General features: G+C 46.1%; 1 protein-coding gene, 1 long non-coding RNA gene and 1 pseudogene across 3 annotated transcripts; 2 read left to right on the forward strand and 1 right to left on the reverse strand.

Moving 5' to 3' along the window:
- Nucleotides 1-833: 833 nt before the first annotated feature.
- Nucleotides 834-12,945, reverse strand: MSL1 (MSL complex subunit 1). Of its 2 annotated transcripts, XM_061175642.1 has the most exons (9): nt 11,855-12,945; nt 9,104-9,327; nt 7,656-8,038; nt 5,707-5,754; nt 5,192-5,256; nt 4,478-4,545; nt 3,951-4,075; nt 3,737-3,809; nt 834-3,336 (listed from the first exon to the last, which is right to left on the reverse strand). In XM_061175642.1, the coding sequence occupies exons 1-9, from the start codon at nt 12,620-12,622 to the stop codon at nt 3,246-3,248; spliced, it is 1,845 nt and encodes a 614-aa protein (XP_061031625.1). In that variant the 5' UTR covers nt 12,623-12,945; the 3' UTR covers nt 834-3,245. The 2 variants fall into 2 exon arrangements, with proteins under 2 accessions (XP_061031625.1, XP_061031626.1); XM_061175643.1 differs by lacking the exon at nt 5,707-5,754.
- Nucleotides 12,946-13,392: 447 nt separating this feature from the next.
- On the forward strand, nt 13,393-16,331 carry LOC133080500 (uncharacterized). The gene is made up of 3 exons (XR_009698514.1): nt 13,393-13,460; nt 14,320-14,520; nt 15,980-16,331. It is a non-coding gene; the product is annotated as an uncharacterized LOC133080500 (long non-coding RNA).
- A 2,647-nt stretch (nt 16,332-18,978) lies between these two features.
- Nucleotides 18,979-20,332, forward strand: LOC133079777 (large ribosomal subunit protein uL22-like; annotated as a pseudogene).
- Nucleotides 20,333-20,761: the final 429 nt, after the last annotated feature.

Below are 20,761 nucleotides of genomic sequence, written 5' to 3' on the forward strand. Positions count from 1 at the left end.
ATGTGGGATCTTCCCGGACCAGGGCTCGAACCCGTGTGCCCTGCGTTGGCAGGCAGATTCTTAACCACTGCACCACCAGGGAAGCCCCTGGATTCAATTTTTAAATGGACATGAGCAATTTGTTCACTCATCCAGAGAACTGAAACATTCAAGATCCTTTCTTTTGAGGAACAATTGTAAAATCTCTGAATGTTAACCATGAAGATTGGGATCGCCACAGCAAACTTTAACTATTTGAGAGACTATGAGGAAAGGAGGAATTGATATTTTTCCATCACCCTGGAAGGCAAAGTAAGAACCAGTGGGCTCGAGTTACAAGAAGTTAGATTTTGTCAATGAGGAAGAATTTTCTAACATTTAGAAAAAAATGTATAGGAGAAAACAAAGTGTTAAAGGAGAAGCTGGACTTCATTTGTCTGGAATGTTGTCAAAGGGAAATCATGTATTGGAGTCAGACTAGAAGACCTCTAAGGTCTTTCCAACTGAGGTTTTACTAATTTAGACACCAGGCACCCAGTATCCTATCATCTCTTGTTTTTAAAGTTGCCAATTATGTGTAAGGAGGAACACAGGACAAAGAGGGATGAAACATACATTGTGTTCATACACAAATGGAAGTTGATATCGCATATAAAAGGGAAAATGGTGTTTTTCTATTTTGTGAAAACGGATTTCTTTTCCTAGTCTTTTAAAATATACAAGCAGAATTGTTTAATGCTTCCCAATAAATCTAATAAATTGAAGCAGAAGTTCAAAATTAACAGCCACAATAGTTTATTTACAATTGAACTCTTTATAAGATATTTACAAGACAACCAATTTTACACATCAGAAATGGTATCAAAAGTATGAATTACAACACAGACAACAATATGAAATGGGCATAAAACAAAGCTGAAGTGGACAGACAAGCAACTTCTCTTTTTAATTTATTAACACTAGCTTAAACTTTGTTAAGGAAAGAAACAAAGAACTGTGTTTTAGGAGAATTGCAGGTCCTTCAGTTGAAGATTGAATTTCACAGTGTTGTATCCCATGTAGGGAAAAAATAAGACTAATTTTCCCCCCACACTTCAACACACTGTAATTTTGCTCTTGGAACTTTGCTAATCTACTCTCCAACCTCCTTCTCAACAAAACTTCAACATATCCAAATCAAAGGAGAACTGATCTAGAAGAGGGGACAATAAAATAAGAGGTCCTAGGTAGAGGGAGAACCAAGGAAATAGAATCCACTTAAGTCTGGCCAGATAGCACCCATGGATTCCTCTTAGTCTAACTCAAGTTCAAAATCTGGGGAGTCTGCTGGATAGGCACAAACATAAAGGCTAAATTTGCTAATGCATATCCAAATTAGGAATCTGACAAATGCTGAAAATCAAGAAGAAACTGAGAGGAATCAAGGAATAAAAGAGACACTGACTGGTCTTTTTCTTCTTGGGCACATTATAAAGGAACATAACATAGGTCAGAGTAGGAAAGCCAAACAGCTTGCCGTATTAAAATGATGGAGAACGAAGAAAATCTGGCCCAGTTTTTCTAGAAATCTCCTTCCTCTCCTTAAGGTGTGAGATGAGAGCCCCTAGTGGAATAAGTCCTATTTCTCTCTACATTCTTGCTGCAATGAAGTTCACAGCAGGTTCCCTTGTGGAGAGCCCACTCTCCTAAGCAGATGGAGTTACAAATGAAAACCCATAGCCACACACACACACACACACACACACACACACACACACAAAGGAGAAATAAGAGCAGCAAGATCATCCAAGAATACTACATGTGCTGCCGGAGTAATTCCTTTAAAAGTCAAACTCAGGGAGCACAGATCAACATCTCACAAAAAGCTTTAGCAGTGGGAGGCCCCTGAGGAACTTTTTTCTTCCCTTCCCACAGTGGTATCCCATTCTCTCATGCTCCACTGATGGGCCGGCCACACACCCTACATACCTTGGCTTCTCCTCTAAAAGTGCTAATAATCTGGGGACATATTCTCTTCAAGGATAAAAGCCCCTACCTTCTAGGAGATTAGACCCCTACTTGTTTTCATACAACAGTCCTGAAGACTAAAGAAAGGCAATTCCTATATATTTAAGACCAGAGGTCTTGGCTCTATTTTCCTTCCAGATAGTTACAGGGATCTTACACTGAGACCAAAGTGGCCTGGAGTGCTGTCCTGAAATTCTTTTAACAAAATGGGGGTGGGGTGGGGGGTGGGGGGGAGGGGGGAACTAAGATGGTACACATACAAATCTATTTTTACAAAATGAACGGAGAAGCTCATTAGGTACATCTGTTTGTTTCAAGATGTAGACATTTGCCAGCCAAAGGAAGCACATATTTCCACACACACACCCACCCTCCCTAAATCTCTATCCCACCACCAAGAGCTCAGCTAAACGGATAAAACCCAACTAAGGAATACTGGAGAAGTGATGTGACACAAAGACACCTATACAGGATCTGGCATGCCATCCCCAAACACCAACGGCTTTTGTTTAGAGCCATAACTGGTCCCAAACTTACCATCCTCATTCTCTTTTCAGAAGATTTTATTCTTTGAGGGGTGGGAGAAGAAATTCAGTTACCCATTAACTAAGAAAATAATCACAGCCAAACATCCCTTCCCACATGGCTATATCACAGGATAGTTTTAAGAGAACTGTCTTTTCAGATATTTATCTACCAACTCTCCAATCTCTTTTCTACCCTGTGAAGATGACTTGCTTCATCACGTCACTTGTTATTCCTCATCTGGTCCTTAAGCTCATGGTGAGGTTTTTTGTTTTGTTTTGTTTTGGGGTAAAAACCACTATACTCACACTATAAGGAAGGGTATACCAGGGCAAGACGAGTGCCATGCAGGCACAGCTCTAAAGGCAGGGGTTGCTTCATCTTCCAAAAGTCTAATGAAGAGAGCCCTTTTACCCTTTTAACATAGGCAAATGTAGAGAAGCAGACCCCTGAAGCTTCCAAATCTGCCATCCTATAGATTTAGCTTGAGAGTTCATTTCCCCAAAAAGGGAAAAGAAATCCCAATCACCCTCCATAATTCACAATTAGCCCAGTGAAAGAGTATTTGTGAAATCAGAGTAATGAAAACAAAACCAAGATCAGGGGAGTATGGAAGGGCATTACCAGCGAATGATAACATACATGAGGACATCGGTCACATATACAGGTCTCTGCCACTCTCTGGGAATGGCATGCTACAACTATCTGAAGACAGAAGGTTCTTGCCAGCACAGCTATTTCCTACATGTCCGATGAGGTGTTTGCTTCTTCTGGATCTCCAACCTGCATCGGCTACGCTCATCCAACCAGGGCAGCTCAAAATTCCTGGCAAAAAAGGATACGGAAATCAACCTGCAAGACTAGAAGAAACTCAGTATGGACATGAGACTAACTCAAAAAAAGATACTATGCCCTTTACCACTCCTAGCCCTGACTCCCAAGTCCCAAGTTTAGAGTGTCTTTCCTGCCTCAAAGCCAGAGCAACGGTGTGCTATTAAAGTGATTGAATAATCTATTTCTAATTCAAAAAGCAATCCTCCTAATTCCTGGCTTGGGAGTCTTATCACTGCAAAAACTAGTGGCCCAGGCAGCCTCACTTCTGTCAAAGAGCCATGGCTATCCCTAAGCCAGCTATTCCACCTTACATCTAGGCTTTCATGAAGTCTGGAAGGGAGGTGAAGCGCAGACTACCTGAGAGACGAAGGGAAAAAAACTTTATACTTACTGTGGAGTTAGTTTTGGTAATGGTCGTCCAAATGCTACAACAGGCAAGAAGGGGGTAATCATCAAACTTTCAACTACGGAAGAAAGCCAAATGGAACCTTGTTAGTGACACAGATGGAAAATGTCTAGCAACTATACCTGTTCCAAAATACTGCATTCATTCAGAGCAAGTTGTATCCTGGAGCCTTGTACTCTTTTAGATAAACAAAACTTACCATCATCTGGCTCAGGGAAAAATGAGGTAACCTCGGGCTCAGATTCCTGAATTCCTTTCTTTTTATACATTCTGAGCTGCAGTCGCTGTAAAATTCTTTGTTCCCTGATCCTCTGAATATCCCATCTGGGAAAAACAAACCAGACAAACAAAACAAACAAACCCAACATTACTGAAAACCAGCTCTATAAAGGCAACTCACACAATCCAGATGCTAGGGAGATCTTTGCTGAGTCTTCTAGATGGGGGATGGGGGGTGGGGCGGGGTAGGGGGGTAAAGAGAACTGCCTGCTTGGTTAGGGAAGAGCTGTGTAGGTCTGGCAGTCTAGATCATGCGTTGGTGTTCCCCGGAAGAAAAAGAGGCCAAACGTGTATAACAACCACCACTTCAAACTCTGATACTCAACCAATTGGGAAGCCAGTAATTTAAAAGTATTAAGAGCTCCAGAGCTCCCCTCAGCATAGATAAGAGAGGTCAGGGTCCTATAAGGGCTCAGTTGTCCCCAGAATGGACATCTCTAGCCTCACCTTTTCCTTCTCTTCTCATCCAGCTCCAGTTTTGCATGCCGCTTCGAAAACACACTGTCATCCAGGTTCTGTGTAAAGAATAGCAGCTGATAAGCTACTTATCACCGTGTGACACATGTATACTCATTTCCAGCTTCCAGGAATATAAAATCTTTCACCTTCAGGTCCCACCTGAGTCTGTGAGTTCTATGGATATCATAGGAACCTCCTGGTAACAAAATCAACAAAACACATACTCCTTTCCCCACCCCTACCCTGTAGAATCTCCATATTCCAAAATCATTGCTATAATTTTCCAAGGTGAAAGTCACATCAAACTGAAACAATCCTTGAGACTGCCACAAACCCTCCCTACCTCTATACTTTATAAGAGTCTGAGTTTAAAGTAAGTATCAAACTTTTAAGACTCAAATGAGGTTGGAATATATAATTCTGTTGCTGAGTGGTACACGCTAACTTTTCTACTTAGCATGAAATCTAGCTTTGTTTTGAACATTCCCTAGTTATTTATTTTTTAATAAATCACTTAGCCACTCTGGACCTCAGTTTTCTCATCTATACAACAAAGGAGTTGGACTAGATAATCTCTCAAGTTACCTTCTTGCTTCAAAGTTCTATTTAACCCATCCATACAGTTACGATGACATATTCAAGTAACAGCCCCATTTCTATCTGTCTCTCACTCCCTTCTACTGACAGGTCTTAGGTACCTACCTCCAAAAGGTCTGAAGGATTTGGGTCCCTTAGAGGCTCTACTGAGTGGTCCCTCCAAGAAGGAACTGGAAAGAAAAAAGAAAAAGAAAAAGAAAGGGAGGAGGGGTGGAACCACCCTTAAATCCAAGGTCACACAACCTACTATTCACTAGGACAAGAGATCTCTCCCAGATAAGACAAAGTTACCAAGTGATAGGAATCCATTCTATGGCCTCACCTGAAGCCATATTCAGTGTCCTTGCTATGGTATTAAAAGAACCTAAAATGCCATTGCAGTCTGCCAAACACAGGATCACAAAAAACCCTACCAATACCTGACAATTCACATAATGGATGCTATTGCAGTTCCTGAAAAACAACTGAAATTGGTAGTCATTTTGAAGTCTATAGTGTAATCATACACCAAGGAATCTCACTCTCCCCCATCCAACTGATGGGGAATGCAGCTCCCAACCATCCACCATCCCACCAACCCCCACCCCAGGCCCAGCCAGCACAATTCCTATTCTACTCACCAGCCAAGACTGAAGTTTCTCCTGCAACACTTGATGGCATCAGACACCCTAAATAATGCAGGAAAGAAGAATCACCTCAGTGTAAAAAGAAAAAAAGCCCATACCCAAAATGGAGGAAAGGATCATCACTGAAGTTCTCACTAGGAAGCCATTTTGGTTTTTTGAGTTGTTCTTTTGAGAATTTCTCTCTGGGGGAGGGGAAGAGGGAACAACAGACAAAAGAAAAGAAAATAAGCCCACCACTTTTTTTTTTACACTGAGACGACTTCTTTTCTTCATTATTTAGGGTGGTTTCCCTGCAACAGTTGATGGCCAAGGATATCAAACCTTAAACTCAGAACATGGCAGGTGAGTAAAAGTTGACCCTAGTTTTCAAATAAAAGATCAGTGTTCTCAAAACTTACATATGTAGTCTTCTTAAACAGCTCCCTCCTCCCTCCAAACAAACTACCTTGCTGGTCCAGCCTGAACAACATGCACAAAGACTTTGGCTTCCTTAAAACAAGCCATTGAGACTTCCTCTTGAGATAGGGGCGTCAAGAATAAGGATTCACACGTTTATTCACAACTCAGGGTCCTCAAAGGACTGGGATTCCCCCCATCAGACTCTTTCTGTACTGCTAGGCCCACAATATTAGAGGTGTTCGGAATTTTCTGTACTAGGGCAGAAAGGGTTTTCAAAAACAGCCAGTCACACAGAACAGCTCCGGACTAAGCCATTTCCCAATCCCGGATGGGAAATTGCTTCACGGTTTCTCTTGTTACACAGCATTGCCATGGCAGCAAGAAGGTTAACCATTAAGGATGAACCTGTTCAACTGACTGAACCAACAAAAAACCTGAACCTAGATCAGGGTCCTGGTCTATCTCATGTACTCAAGTGTAAGGCCTAATGAATTTTAGATAATTAAGAAGAGTAATCTATCTTCCCCACTTAATTTTGTCACCAGAACAGCCAAACAAAGCCTGGAGAATGCTCTTGTCTTACTGGAATGGATTCCCATCCCCATCCCTACTAGGGCAAGACACAGCGTTAGAAACTCAGGGCTGTGACTCTATCCAAGGCTTCCCCACCATCACCCCGGAGCACCCGCTGTGACTGTCACAGACTAACATTACACGATTGAAGGCACATTCCAGTTACTGGTTGATGTAGGAGATAGGGGAGCATCTCTGTGTGGAAGCCATGAAGAAAAAAAAGGGAATGAAGACCAAGGTCCCATACCCCACACCCATCCCAAGCAGCTCAGATATCCCAAGATAGTCCTTATTGTTTGAAAAATAGTTTGTAGACCATTTTATTTAAATATATGAACAACCAATGGGCTACTGCAATCCAAGTAAACTCTTCACATTTAGAACCTTTGTGAAGTATCGTAAGATAAAGTAAGACTGTTGGTCTTTGGCAGATTCCTCCTGCCCCCCAGACCGGGACATAGAGATACAGATAAATGTTTATATAGTTAAAGAGCGGAGGCCCAGGTGAAATTCCCCACCCCAAGCTGGCTCCCCAACCCAAAAATTACCATTGGCCCCTGAGAACACCCAAAGACCACCCTCCCAGGTTTCACACAATATCAATTGCAGGAACAGTCGTGCATGGCAAAGTATAAGTTCTATGCACTTCACAGCACAGAAAACCCTTCTTTCAGAGGGCATGCAAGTTGCCGGAGATTACACCCCCAAGTCTGGTGCTCTTGTGATGAGCAACTTACTGGCAAACACATCTCCCAGTGTTGTAAGCAGGCAAATACATTGAGCACATTTTGCTGTAATTCCATCTATTTGCAATGCCTGCACAGTGTCTGTCTCTGGCTGTTAACTTACTCATTCTTGACAGAACTCTGCTTTATTGATTGCACTTTTTTAAAAATGCCAAAGGCATTTTCACACTTGTTAGCTTGACCGCCACCACTAGGGTATAAGAGCAAGTGTTCTCTATGCCTTACTTGCTACAGTCTCCTCCTTCTTTGGAGAGGATTCCCGTAATGGTAACGGTGATGGGGGAGGCTGGTGCCAACGACACAAATACATTTCTGTGGTGGAAAGGTACGGCAAATCTTCTATCTCACTTGAGAAGGCTTTCTCCTTGGGATGGGTGCTGGGTCCCTTCTGGGGAGTCGAGAGTCTTGGCGGGGTGTCCACTGAAGACCGGGGCTTTTCTGGAGTTTCTTGGCTCCTCAATTCACGTTTACAAACAGTTTCAGATAAGGAACCACAGGGTTCCTCTTTAACAGGAGAGTGCTTAGGAGTTTTTGTTTTGACTTTTGAAAATTCAGGAGCCAGCTTTTTAACAGGAATCTTTCTTTCTGTACTTCCAAATGGGGATTTCCTATTAGATAGGGAAGAAAACGTTATAGAATTTATTGACTCTTGAATAAAATCTGATTTGATTACATTTTGGGGCAAGAGAACTAGCTTGCTTCAAAATGACCAGTATTCAAGTATCTAAATATCTGGGTTCATTTGGCTGTCATGAGCAGGAACAGCCTCACGCTTAACAGTATATATAATAGGCCCTTAGTAAATGTTTGTTGAACAAGTGAGTTTCCATGCTTAAAACCTCTACTAGTATCCTACTACCTACTAAATCTAAAAAGGTTCCTATTTTATTCAAGATCCTTTAGCTAACATTAGAGGCCTCTACTTTGTGGCCTGTTTCATTCCTGTCAACCAGAGACCAGTCTCTTATTCCTAGCCCCCCAATCCTATACCATGTTAATTACAATCTCTATTTCTTTTTTTTTTGCTATCTTCTGGCTCTCTTTCTCCCACCAGTCTACACACACACACACACACACACACACACACACACACACTTCTAGAATGCCAACTCCTCTCCTTTTTACCAATCTAAATTCTATACTTCTTTTTCAAGATCCATCTCCGCCTTAAAGTTTCACTATTCTAACGCACAATAATCTTTAATCTCTGAATAGTTTGTATCACTGTTGTCTATCTGCATATTTTATTGCAGTTGAATTCTGAGTTTTCAAAACTTATGCCATCCTTATAGCTAGACTAATCTCTTTGAGTCCAAGGACACTTAGAGCTTACATTTTAATGTCTACCACTGCCTGATGCAATGAAGGAGTTTAACACTTCCTAACTTGAAGTGAAGGGCTATAGTTTTCTTTAAGAAACTCAGCTGTCACATTTGTTGCCCACTCTCTTTATGATGTACTCTGCATTCTGTAGTTACTACTGTGACCAAAATGTTCCTAACAGACTTACATAGTCTGCGCAAGAATGTCTCAAGACAGTTTCTCAGCACAGAAGACCTCATGATTCAAGACATAGTTCTATTAAAACAAATTCATAAGTCCTAATCCCTTACTCTCAGTCACCGGAAACAAGTAACCTCATGTCCAGACAGTGTAACAAAGTTTCAGCACACCTTTTGTGTCCCTTTCCACTCCGCCCACAGGAGAAAGGCTTGGGAGGCAGAGTCTGGGATGTCTCGGAAAGCTCCGGCTGGCACTCCAGTTTAATTTTCTCAGATAGCTCCGTTTCCTCTCTCTCTTCAGTTTCATAGCCCTGAAACAGCTTGTGCCTTTCCTTCTCGTTATCCTTCTTTACCAGCTGCATCCGCCTTTCCATACGTTCAATCCGAGCAAGGAGCTAAAAGAGATAGTGGCAAAATGCAGACTTAAAAAACAAAAAAATTAAACACAGGTGCTTAGCCCCATTTGCGAATCAGTATGGTCTTCTGCCTCTTTCCATGAACCATAGCAATTCAACTTATTTTTAACAGGCAGACATTAATCTGAATAGATTTTCTTAAACACAATAGAGAAGACAAGGTACACTGCTTAATTTTAGGGGCTAACCTAGTTGGGGAGGGGCATGGGGGAATTTGTAGTTCATTCTTCTGAAAGAAAATCCTCTTCACTGGGAGGGGCCACAACATGCCTTTTAAATGGCATGGTCTCTGCTACTGCTAACCATGTGGCTCCAAGTCAGTTTGGGAGTTTCCAGAATTAACCTTAATGTTCTTTTAGGAGGCCCTAAGGTTCTCCAAACACTATTCTCTCTACTTCCACTCCAAAACACTATACACAAGGACAAAGTCCACACAGTACATTGAGAAGGAATTAAAAGCTCACACAATCACAGTGCCACTAGGGATTGCAGTGTTATTTGAAGGCGGGTGGGGTGGGGGTGGGGAGGTGCCACCTAAACAATGAACACTCAATTTGGAAGAATTATAAAAGAACCAGTACCCATAAATCCCATCAATCATCAAATATACATATTGCTTTGCATTTGAGATGACAAAAAAATTATACCTATTTGTCTGAATATTGAAAACAAAGTCTTTTAATTCTAGTTAAAGGGAGGACCACATAATCAAACAGAAAATGTAAGTCTATTATCATTGAAAAGTTCACTTTAAAATGTTCTGAGAAAAGATGCCAAATGTGCTACTTATACCCTATAATAACAATTTTATTTGGGTTAGACAGTGATATTAATGTTGACTTCATTACATCCACTTAGCTGCATAGATTTCATGAGAGGCCAAACAACAACTGGAATAAGAGAAACAAGCTTAAGCATCGCTAAGACTGCAATACACAACAGAGGCAATGAATGCCAAGTTCAGACTGACACTCTATCCTTAACTCACCCCGCTTTTCCTGCCTAGGAAAGTCTGCAAAGGGGCCATTACCTCAGGAACTGAACAGAAACCTCCACAATCAGCAGAGAGCCCCCCCTGTCAGCCACATTCTCATTTCATCTCCTTCTGTTTTGATTCACAGCCTTAACATTACTTAAACACGGTTTGTGGGTGACATTTCCTTGACTTCTTCTCCTTCACTGGTCGTTCTCTTCCCGCCTCCCCCCCCCCAAATAAGGACACGATGTGTTGTAATTACAGTACCATCACACCCCTAGACTGCAGTACAGTAGCTGAGCAGTGCCACCTCCATGTTGAGTAACTTCCACAAATCAACACCATGAGATAATTTAATGAGACCGGCCCCAGCTCCCATTCCACCTTGCAGAATGCATTCTCCAATAAAACAGTCGCTGCCTGGAGAGATTCATTTGGAAAGCAAACAAAATGAACAGCCCTCTGCTCTCCTGCTCAGCCCTTGGCGCACACAACGCCAGAGAGAGAGAGAGGGAGAGGGAGAGGGAGAGGGGGAGAGAGAGAGAGAGAGAGGGAGGAAGAGAGAGAGAGGAAGAGAGAGAGAGACTGCTGCAGCCTGAACACAACAATTGTAGAAACCATGTTTATTTTTAGGCAGCTGTAAGGTATGCTAGCACAGTAATATCCCACCACCACAGCTTTCCTGATATCTGGAGGAATATGTTTTAACACATAAGGTGCCCTTAACTACTGCTGCAGTAAAAACAACCCTATATAGTCGTGCTCCTCAGAAGTACAAAGAAATAATAAATGACTTCCCTACTACCTTAAGATTCTAATAAAGGGGAAAAAATTTTGGTCTACTTAATACATTTAATAAGCTTAATTTCCCCTGATGCCTTAAAAACCTTCCAGCCTCTAAACACCATGCTTATACAAGGGAGCTGGTTAGCAGGTCATGTTTTATAACTCAGATTCCTATTAAAAACTGTCTGAAATCAAAGGTGATGATTCTCTTAATATCATTTTAAAAAGCTGTAATAGGGTTCCACTGTGAATCACCTCGACCCCTCTGCCCATTAAAAGACCTACTACTCTGTCTAAAGATGCTACAGCAGTGCTTAGAGCAACAGCTGCTATGGCCCTCTCCTCCAGAATGCATTTCTAACGCAAAGCTCTTTAAGTTAACCCCTTCCATAAAGCCACCACTTATGTATCCCACCTTTTCATTTTTCAACCCCTCACAAATCAGGTCTTTTCCCACTCTAAACGTCTTTCCCACACGTCTGGGGCTGTCATTTTAAATTAACCCTTTGGCACCTGAAACCTCCCCTCCCCCTCCCCCTGGGAGGTTGCCCTTTAACCCCTCCCTCCAACCCAACGTGTCTGTGGGCCTGGCTCCCAAGGACCCGGCAACTAAGAAGACTCCTTCGCCGGTGGCCAACCTCCTTACCCCTAACCCAGGGATACCTTAACCTCCTACAGCCCCCTTCCCCCGAGCATGCGCACAACTCGCTCCTCGTCCCGAACGCAGATTAACCCCTCCCGTACCGTGTCTCTCTCTGACTTCAGCTCCTCGATCTCCTTCTCCTTGGCCTGCAGCTGCTGCTGCTGCTGTTCGATGAGGTCCAATTGCAGCAGAAGGATCTGTTTGAGGCAGGCGGCCTGACTGGAGGCTCCCGAGCCGCCGCCACCCCCGAGAGGGCTCTTCCTCGTACTCTTCCATCGGCCCTCGCTGGCCGCCAGGGTCCCGGCGGCGGCGGTGGGCGCGAGGGGTGGCGGCCCGGGCAGAGGTAGTGGTGGGGGTCCCGCCGGGTCCGAGGCGGTGGCACCTGGGGGAGCCGCCCCACCCTTGTCCCCAGCCCAGGGCGTAGGCTCTTTGGCCGCCGCCACGAGAGAGCCCGTCTGAATGGGCAGCACCGCCTGATACTTGGGTCGGGGACTGCAGCCGGCTCCGGCTGCCGCTGGCTCCCCCCCAATGCCAGCTTGTTTGGTGGCCGGGGGCGGACAGGGCAAGGGCACCGAGCCGCCCCAGCTCTCTTCCTGCTGCCCGGGGGCCGCCCCGGCCGGGAGTAACAAGCCCCGGCCCTTGCCGCCGCAGCCGGCCGGGGAGGGCGCAGGGCTCCCGCCCTGGGAGGAGGCCAGCGGAGGCCCCGGCTCCTTGAGCTTACGGTGCCGGGGGAGGAAGTGGGCTTCGGCCGCCCCGGGCTCGTCCTCGGGCCCGCCCAGCGCCGCAGCTCGCTCGTAGTCCAGTCGCTGCTCAGGGTTGCCGCCGGCAGGGGCCGCGGCCGCCTTGAACACTGCGGATCTCATGGTCATAGTGGTCCGGAGCAGCGCCGGGGACCGAAACGGAGGAGGGGGTGGGGAAGGGGTGAGGTGCGGGGGGTCGAGGACGGAGGAGGGGGAGGGGAGTTTGGCGGGCTCGCCTCAGCAGCGCGGCAGCAGGCCTTGGCTAGCGCGGCTCCTCCGGGGCCCGGGCGCCATCCCGCCGGCGTGCGGAGAAGTGGAGGCCGCGGCTGAGGCCCGCCGCCGGCCCATGGGGGCCTCGCCGCCGCCTCTGCTGCCGCCGCCGCCGCCTTCGCCTCAGAGGCAGGAGTTCGCACCCAGCCGCCCCCGAGCTCATCCCCGGAGCTCGCTTCGGCCCCCCCTGGCCCGGCCGGGCCCGCCTCGTCTCCCCACCCCACACCCCCCCTTCCCCGCCCCGGCCCCCCGCCCCGGAGCTCTCCTCAGCCGCCCCGAGCCTCCATTTTCCCCCCCCTCCTCCTCAGGAGGGGGTGGGAGGGATGGGTCCGCCCAAAGCCCTCCTACTCCGGGAGGGGGTCTGTCGCCTCCCCCGGGGGTCTCCGGGCTCGGGGTCCCCCTCCCCCACAGTCACCCCCGGCGCCTCAGCGTTTCCCTTTAAAAAAAACGGAGCCGCTCGGAGCCGCCACAGCCGCAGCCGCCGCCGACCGGAGGGCGCATGCGCCGGGAGGGAAGCGGGCGGGAGCGAACCGGGAGCTGAGAGGAGGGAGGCGGGCCGCGCTATTGTGAAAGGGGCCGCCGCCGCCTCTAGGAGGGCGGGCAAGGGGCCGCGGGGGCCCCGGGCGCGGGGGGCCGGCGAGGGGAGGCCGGGGATGAGGGGCGAGGACCGAGGAGCCCGCGGAGCGGCGGGGTGAAGGTGGGCTGCCGGAGGAGGGGCGAGCCGGGGGAGGGTCAGGAGGAGTGAAGAAAGGGCTGGGGCCATGACGGGTAGAAGGCGAATGCGGAGGCTCCTCGGGAGAGAGGAGCGTGAGAGAATGGAGTTGAGAGGAAGGAAGGGGTCTTCGGGAGGCAGAGGCGCCCTCCGTGGAAGTGTACCGAGCGGTCCACGTACCCGGCCTGCGCTGGACTACCCCTTCCCCGGGCACCTTGGCAACCGGCCTGGCCCTCGCCGGAGGGGCCCAGCGGCCCCGCACGCCTCCTGGACCAGTCAGGATGCAGGCTCCTGTTTGAGCCTATGGGTGTTTCCTGGGCATAGAATTCTAACCCTCCACCCCCAGCACTCCCCAGCAGCCCCACACTGGTATGGGAGAGAATGCAGTTCTTTGTCTCTAAGGGATCCAGGCCAGAAACGGAGGGGACCTCTGGTTCCCCGAGGGAGGAAAATCCATGATGTCTGATGCCTAGGGAGTTGTTGCCACCACCTCCCTGGAATGAAGTATTGCCTACTACCGACAGTTCTTTCCCAACGGCCATCTCCCCAGCCTTCTTAAGTCGCTTCTAGCATCTTCTGGGGGTTCATGAAGGATTGAGGCAAAGGAAGTCTCGGAAGGGACCTTTACCTTTACCGGGAATAGGAATACTTTAGGGTATTCTCCTATGCTGAGCACTTTGTCCTCTCTCTTCAGTGTTCAATTTTGTGTGTCTGTCTGTCTGTCTTAACTTACCGGCAACTTTAGCCAACAAGTCCTCACAGAATTTCTCATGGAAAAACTTTTAAGTAGTTTTAATTGATTGTTTTTCTTTTGTGTTGAGGTGGGATTTTTTTTTTTTTCCAGTCTATATGGAGATGGAGATGGAGATGACTAACAGTCTTTGGCCTAATGTGAAAACCTCCCCAAAACACAGAGCACTGGAAATTTTAAATAAATGGGTGCGAATATGCTAAGAAGCCAAGGGAACCCCAGCCCTCTTCTACCAGACTGTATGGCCTCAGATCTGCAAGGGGAGTACTGGAGTTAGGGATACCAGTGAAGGAGGTATGTGGCAGGAGGCATATAGAATAGTGGTGATCTTTTTCAGTGTCGAGACTTTCAATACCATCTCTACACTGGCAACTCCTAAATTTATATCTTCTTCTGGGATCATCCCCTCACTCCAAAATCATATATTCAGCTGCCTAGGAGACATATCCACTTGGATGTGTAACAGGCATTTCAAACGTACGTCTAAAATCACACTCCTGAATTTCCCTCACCCAAATCCTGCTTCTTCTACAGCCTTCCTCTCTTTCTCTCTCACTCCACATCCAATCAGTCTTCAGTCCCATTGCCCTTCAATATATATATATCCAGAATCACACACCTTTGCAGCATCTCCACGACTTGCACCTTGAGTCATAATCTGTGCCATAATCGTATCTCACTTTTTTATTGCAGTAACCTTGTAATTAGTCCCTCAGTTTCAAGCTTTGCCTTCCCGCACTTAAGTCTGTTCTCAACACAGCAGCCATAGTGATTCTGATAATATACGAGGCAGAACATGTTCTTTCTCTGCTCGGAACCCTCTCCTGACTTCCCATCTTACTTGGAGTAAAAACAAAATCGTCATTGTGGCTTGTAGGATCTGGCCCCCGGGACTGCTCTCTGACTTTGGCTCCTACTACTCTCCCCCTTACTCACTCCCCTCCTGCCACACTTGCCTCTTTGCTGTCCTTCAAACACACCCAACATGTGTCTACTCAGGTCCTTTCACTTGCTGTTCCCTCCACCTGGGTCACTCTTTCTTCAGATAGTCACATACCTTCCTCTCTCATTTCCTTCAGCTCTTTACTAAATATCATCTTTTCATCATGCCTTCTTCTCTGGCTACCCTGTGTAAACGCACAACCTCTTCCAAATACCCTCCCTTGCCTTTCCTGCTTTATATTTTTCATATACTTATTACCATCTAAGATGTAATTGACCTTGTTTATTGTCCTCTCACACTAGAATGTGAGCTTTGTGTTTTGTTCACTGCTGTATCCTTAGCCCCTAGAACCATACCTGGCACAAAGTAGGCAGTTAATAAATATTCATTGAATGAGTAAATGAGCTGTTTATATTAAGAGAAAGTATGTACCCTTGACCTTTAGCTTGGTTGAGAGTGACAGTCTTATAACATTAATAGAGTGTAAAAATTAGTGAAACCTAGGGAAGAATAAAGTTGTCTAGAAGCACAGAGAAGATAGAACATACTATCTGGAGGGAATTGAGGAAGTGACAACTGAAGTGGGTCTTAAAGTTTGAGGCCATAGGAGGACATTTCAGACAGAGGTGAGAACATTGCCTAGGCATGGGATAAAAGGATGTGTTGGAGTAAATAGGAGAAGTTGGCTGGACTTTAGCTTGGATACTGGGAAGTACAGGGGATAAAGCAAGCAAGGTGTGTTGAGACCAGATTGTTAAGGTCTGAAGGCCCAGTTAAGAAATGGATACAGTCAACCCTCCATATGCGCAGGTTCCACATCTGCAGATTCAACCAACTGCAAATTGAAAATATTCAGGAAGGGACTTCCCTGGTGGCGCAGTGGTTAAGAATCCGCCTGCCAATGCAGGGGACACAGGTTCGAGCCCTGGTCCGGGAAGATCCCACACGCCGCGGAGCAACTAAGCCCACGAGCCACAACTGCTGAGCCTGCGTGCCACAACTACTGAGTCTGCGTGCCACAACTACTGAAGCCCGTGCGCCTAGAGCCCATGCTCTGCCACAAGAGAAGCCACCGCAATGAGAAGACTGTGCACCGCAACAAAGAGTAGCCCCCGCTCGCCGCAACTAGAGAAAGCCTGCACGCAGCAACGAAGACCCAACGCAGCCAAAAATAAATAAATAAATAAATTTAATTTAAAAAGCTGACCATTAAAAAAAAAAAAAAAAAAAAATTCAGGAAAAAAAATTCCAGAAAGTTCCAAGAAGGAAAACTTGAATTTGCCGCAAGTCCGACAATGATTTACATAGCATTTACATTGTGTTAGTTACTATAAGTAACCTAGAGATGACTTAGAGGATGTGCGTCAGCTATATGCAAATATACGACATTTTATATAAGGGACTTGAGCATTCGAGGATTTTGGTATCCTGAGCAGGGTCTTGGAACCAATCCCCCTCGGATACTGAGGGACAACTAATTTATCAGCCAAGGTGAAACATCGAAGGATTTCCACCAAAGTGTGGAATGATCAGATTTGTGTTTTTGAAAGCTAACTTCAATATATCTTTGCACCGAAGGCAGGAGGCCAGCTTGCAGGCTGTTAGTCCAGGTGAGAGATGATGAATGGTTAATGTAAGGCTTGAGAGTGTAGTTATCACATTATTAGTAATTTGCAGAATTTCTTGATCGACAGAAAGTGTGAGGAGGGGGTGAGGGAGAAGGAGGACTTTGTGGTCAAGATTTCTAAGGTCAGGCGGATGGCAATTCCATGAACAAATTGCATATGTTTTCTTCCTAACTAGACAAAGTGTGGTCCTGGACTGGCATCACCAGCATCAGCTGGGAACTTGTTAAAATGCACATTCTCAGGCCCCACTCTAGACCTAATGAATCAGAAACTCTGCAGTGGGACTCAAGCAGTCTGTGTTTTAACAAGCCCTCCAGGTGATTCTGATGCACCTCAAATTTGAAAAACACTGCTCTGGAGTCTATCTATACCAGGACCTCTTCTTCAAGAGCCACATAGTAAGTATTTTAGGCTTTGACAGCCGTGGAGTCTCTTGCACTATTCAACTCTGCCACCGTAGCACAAGACAATGTGTAAATGAATGAGTGGTGGCTGATGATGAGTGGTTAATCTAAGGTACCAGTGGTACGGGGATTTAGAGGGAATGACAGGTGGCAGACTCATTGTTTGAAAGCAAAGGCTCTGGGGTGAGGCTGCAACCAGCGATCACATTCCCACCATTTTATAAAATTTTATTTAGGAACACTGAAGTTTAAATTTCATATGTTTTCATGTTTCATGAAATATTATTTTAGATTTTCAACTATTTAAAAATACTTAGTGGGACTTCCCTGGCGGTCCAATGGTTAAGACTCCGTGCTTCCAATGCAGGGGGGAAGGATTCAATCCCTGGTCAGGGAACTAAGATCCCTCATGCCTCTGGGCATGGCCAAAAATAAATAAATAAATAAAAAACAACACACACACACACACACACTTAGCTTAATAGAGAAATGCAAATCAAAACTACAGTGAGGTACCACCTCACACCAGTCAGAATGGCCGTCATTTTTCTTTTTAAATAATAAATGTATTTATTTATTTATTTTTGGCTGCATTGGGTCTTCGTTGCTGGGTCTTCGTTGCTGCACGCGGGCTTTCTCTAGTTGCTGCGAGCGGGGGCTACTCTTGGTTGCGGTGCGCAGGCTTCTCATTGTGGTGGCTTCTCTTGTTGCAGAGCTCGGGCTCTAGGCGCGCGGACTTCAGTAGTTGTGTCACGCAGGCCCAGTAGCTGTAGCTCACGGGCTTAGTTGCTCCGCAGTATGTGGGATCTGCCCGGACCAGGGCTCAAACCCGTGTCCCCTGCATTGGCAGGCGGATTCTCAACCACTGCGCCACCAGGGAAGTCCAAGAATGGCCATCATTTAAAAGTCTACAAATAAATGCACCCATGTAAATTAATGCAGGGTGGCTTAATACTGTCATTTACTCAGAGATCACATACTTCCTATTTTGTGTATGTTAAAATGTACTTTCGTGAAATGATAGTGATAGTACACAGCAATCGGTGGTGGGTAGTTTTTTAATGTCCTTACTTGGCAAAATAAAAAGCTTACATCAGTCCCCCACAATTTTTTTTCCTGAAAACTTTACAGCTCTGAAATCCAAAGTCTAGGATTTCACTGCTCCAGACTAAGTAAACATGCTTTTCTCCCCCAAAGCGAAAAGGCTGGAATTTTGGATTTGAGGTCTGATCTTCTTGATCTCAATTCACAGGATGAGGTGGATAGACCACCAGAAAACTGAAACCTGGGAAAAGAAGCTCTCTAAAAAGGGAAGAGAATTCTTGCTTTCAAACCATTAGGTTCTAAACTGTGATAATCCCGGAACTAGGACATATCTAAGGACATGAGATATCAAAGAGTAAAGGACAAGAGGGAGAAAGTGGACCTACTGGCTGAGAAGGAGCCTTAGGAAAACCATAGGACCCATAAATCAAGTCCCTAATCAAATCTCTATTTCATCCCTAATGGGATAATGACCATTCCCATTTGCCCTCTGGCTAAGTGTACGGATGTAGTTGAAGCCAACACTTTCACCATTCCTCTAAGACTTTTTGGAATGACAGAATTCCGTTTCTATGACCTACATTCTTTGAAGGGAATGCCTATAGTGTGGAAAGAGCATGTAGCAAGCCCTTTTAACAGTCTGGGTCTTGGTTTCCCCAGACCAAAAAGAAAATTGAAATAGATCATCTTTAAGACCGTATGAAGCTGTGTTTTCCTACTAAGAGTGGGGCCGAACTAGGTATAGTAAAAAGAGACTTGTTTTGGCTTCTTCCCGGAGACAGAGTACTCATCTGGGCGGCTTCCTGAGGCTCTTGGAAAGGTAAATAAAGACGGGTTGCGTGGCTGGCATTAACCCAGCTCCACATGGCACCAAAATGAGACCACGGGTGGAGAGGCCACCTTTCCCTTTTTTGGGAGGATGGGGGATGGGGAACCAGCATGGAGCCACAAAGGTTTCCGGCTCTGAAGCCCTGCCCCGGCTCAGAGCTTTCTGGCAAAAACCCTGTTCTGCGTTCCAGGCCTCCGCGAGCAGGATGCTCGTGTGCCGCTCCCCTTCTCCCCTCCGCGGGGGCCTCTCCGCAGGACACACCCTCCCTGCTGCCTTTCTTTTTTTTTTTTTTTAAATAAAATCACAACTCAAATTCGGCTATTTTTCTCGTTTTGCCAGCCCCGCCAAAACTTTCAGCGAGTTCCGCCCACTCCACGTGGACCTCCCTTCCCTGGCCCAGCAACCTCTGCGAGGACCCCACCCCCAACACGTGACCAATTGTTATATTTCCTTCTTGGGGTCCTTTTTCGCTGGCACCAACTAACGACTGAACAAAAGTGCCCCCTTCAGGGTGAATGTGGAGCAGCAGCCTGGGGAGGAGAGGAAAGCTGACTGAGGACTGGAGTACAATAGGGGAACGTGACTGCCTCTGCTTAAAATGATTTCAAAACCATAACTCCCTGGTTAATAACTTTAAGGATCATACAATTAAAAGATGAGGCAGCTTTTGTGGTAAGCGGCCTGAGGTGACCTCTAAAAATGGTTCGCTATTCACTTGACCCAGAAAACCCCACAAAATCATGCAAGTCAAGAGGTTTAAATCTTCGTGTTCATTTTAAGAACACTCGTGAAACTGCCCAGGCCGTTAAGGGTATGCATATCCGAAAAGCCACCAAGTATCTGAAGGATGTCACTTTAAAGAAGCAATGTGTGCCATTCCGTCCTTACAATGGTGGAGTTGGTAGGTGTGCCCAGGCCAAACAGTGGGGCTGGACGCAGGGTCGGTGGCCCAAAAAGAGTGCTGAATTTTTACTGCACATGTTCAAAAATGCAGAGAGTAATGCTGAACTTAAGGGCTCAGATGTAGATTCCCTGGTCATTGAGCATATCCAGGTGAACAAAGATGCGGCGCAGGACTTACAGAGCTCATGGTCGGATCAACCCATACATGAGCTCTCCCTGCCACATTGAGATGACCCTTACTGAAAAAGAACAGATTGCTCCTAAACCAGAAGAGGAGGTTGCCCAGAAGAAAAAGATATCCCAGAAGAAATTGAAGAAACAAAAACTTATGGCCCAGGAATAAATGCTGCAAAAAATAAATGCAAATAAAAGTAAAAGCAGAGTGTTGGTTGTCTTAATTAGTAAATCTATTTCAAGTGTCATCACAAAATGGATCAAATGAGTTTTCATAAACATGCTGTTTTGCAAAAAAAAAAAAAAAAAAAAAAAGAGGTAAATTCAAGAGGAAGGATATCATTTAAAAAAACTGCTTTGGGGGCTTCCCTGGTGGCTCAGTGGTTAAGAATCCGCCTGCCAATGCAGGGGACACGGGTTCGAGCCCTGGTCTAGGAAGATCCCACATGCCGCAGAGCAACTAAGCCAGTGCGCCACAACCACTGAGCCTGCGTGAGCCTGCGTGCCACAACTACTGAAGCCCGTGTGCCTAGAGCCCGTGCTCTGCAAAAAGAGAAGCCACCATGGTGAGAAGCCCGTGCACTGCAACAAAGAGTAGCCCCCGCTCACC

The sequence above is a fragment of the Eubalaena glacialis genome, chromosome 19, assembly GCF_028564815.1.
Source record: "Eubalaena glacialis isolate mEubGla1 chromosome 19, mEubGla1.1.hap2.+ XY, whole genome shotgun sequence".
Classification (NCBI taxonomy): Eukaryota; Metazoa; Chordata; class Mammalia; order Artiodactyla; family Balaenidae; genus Eubalaena; species Eubalaena glacialis.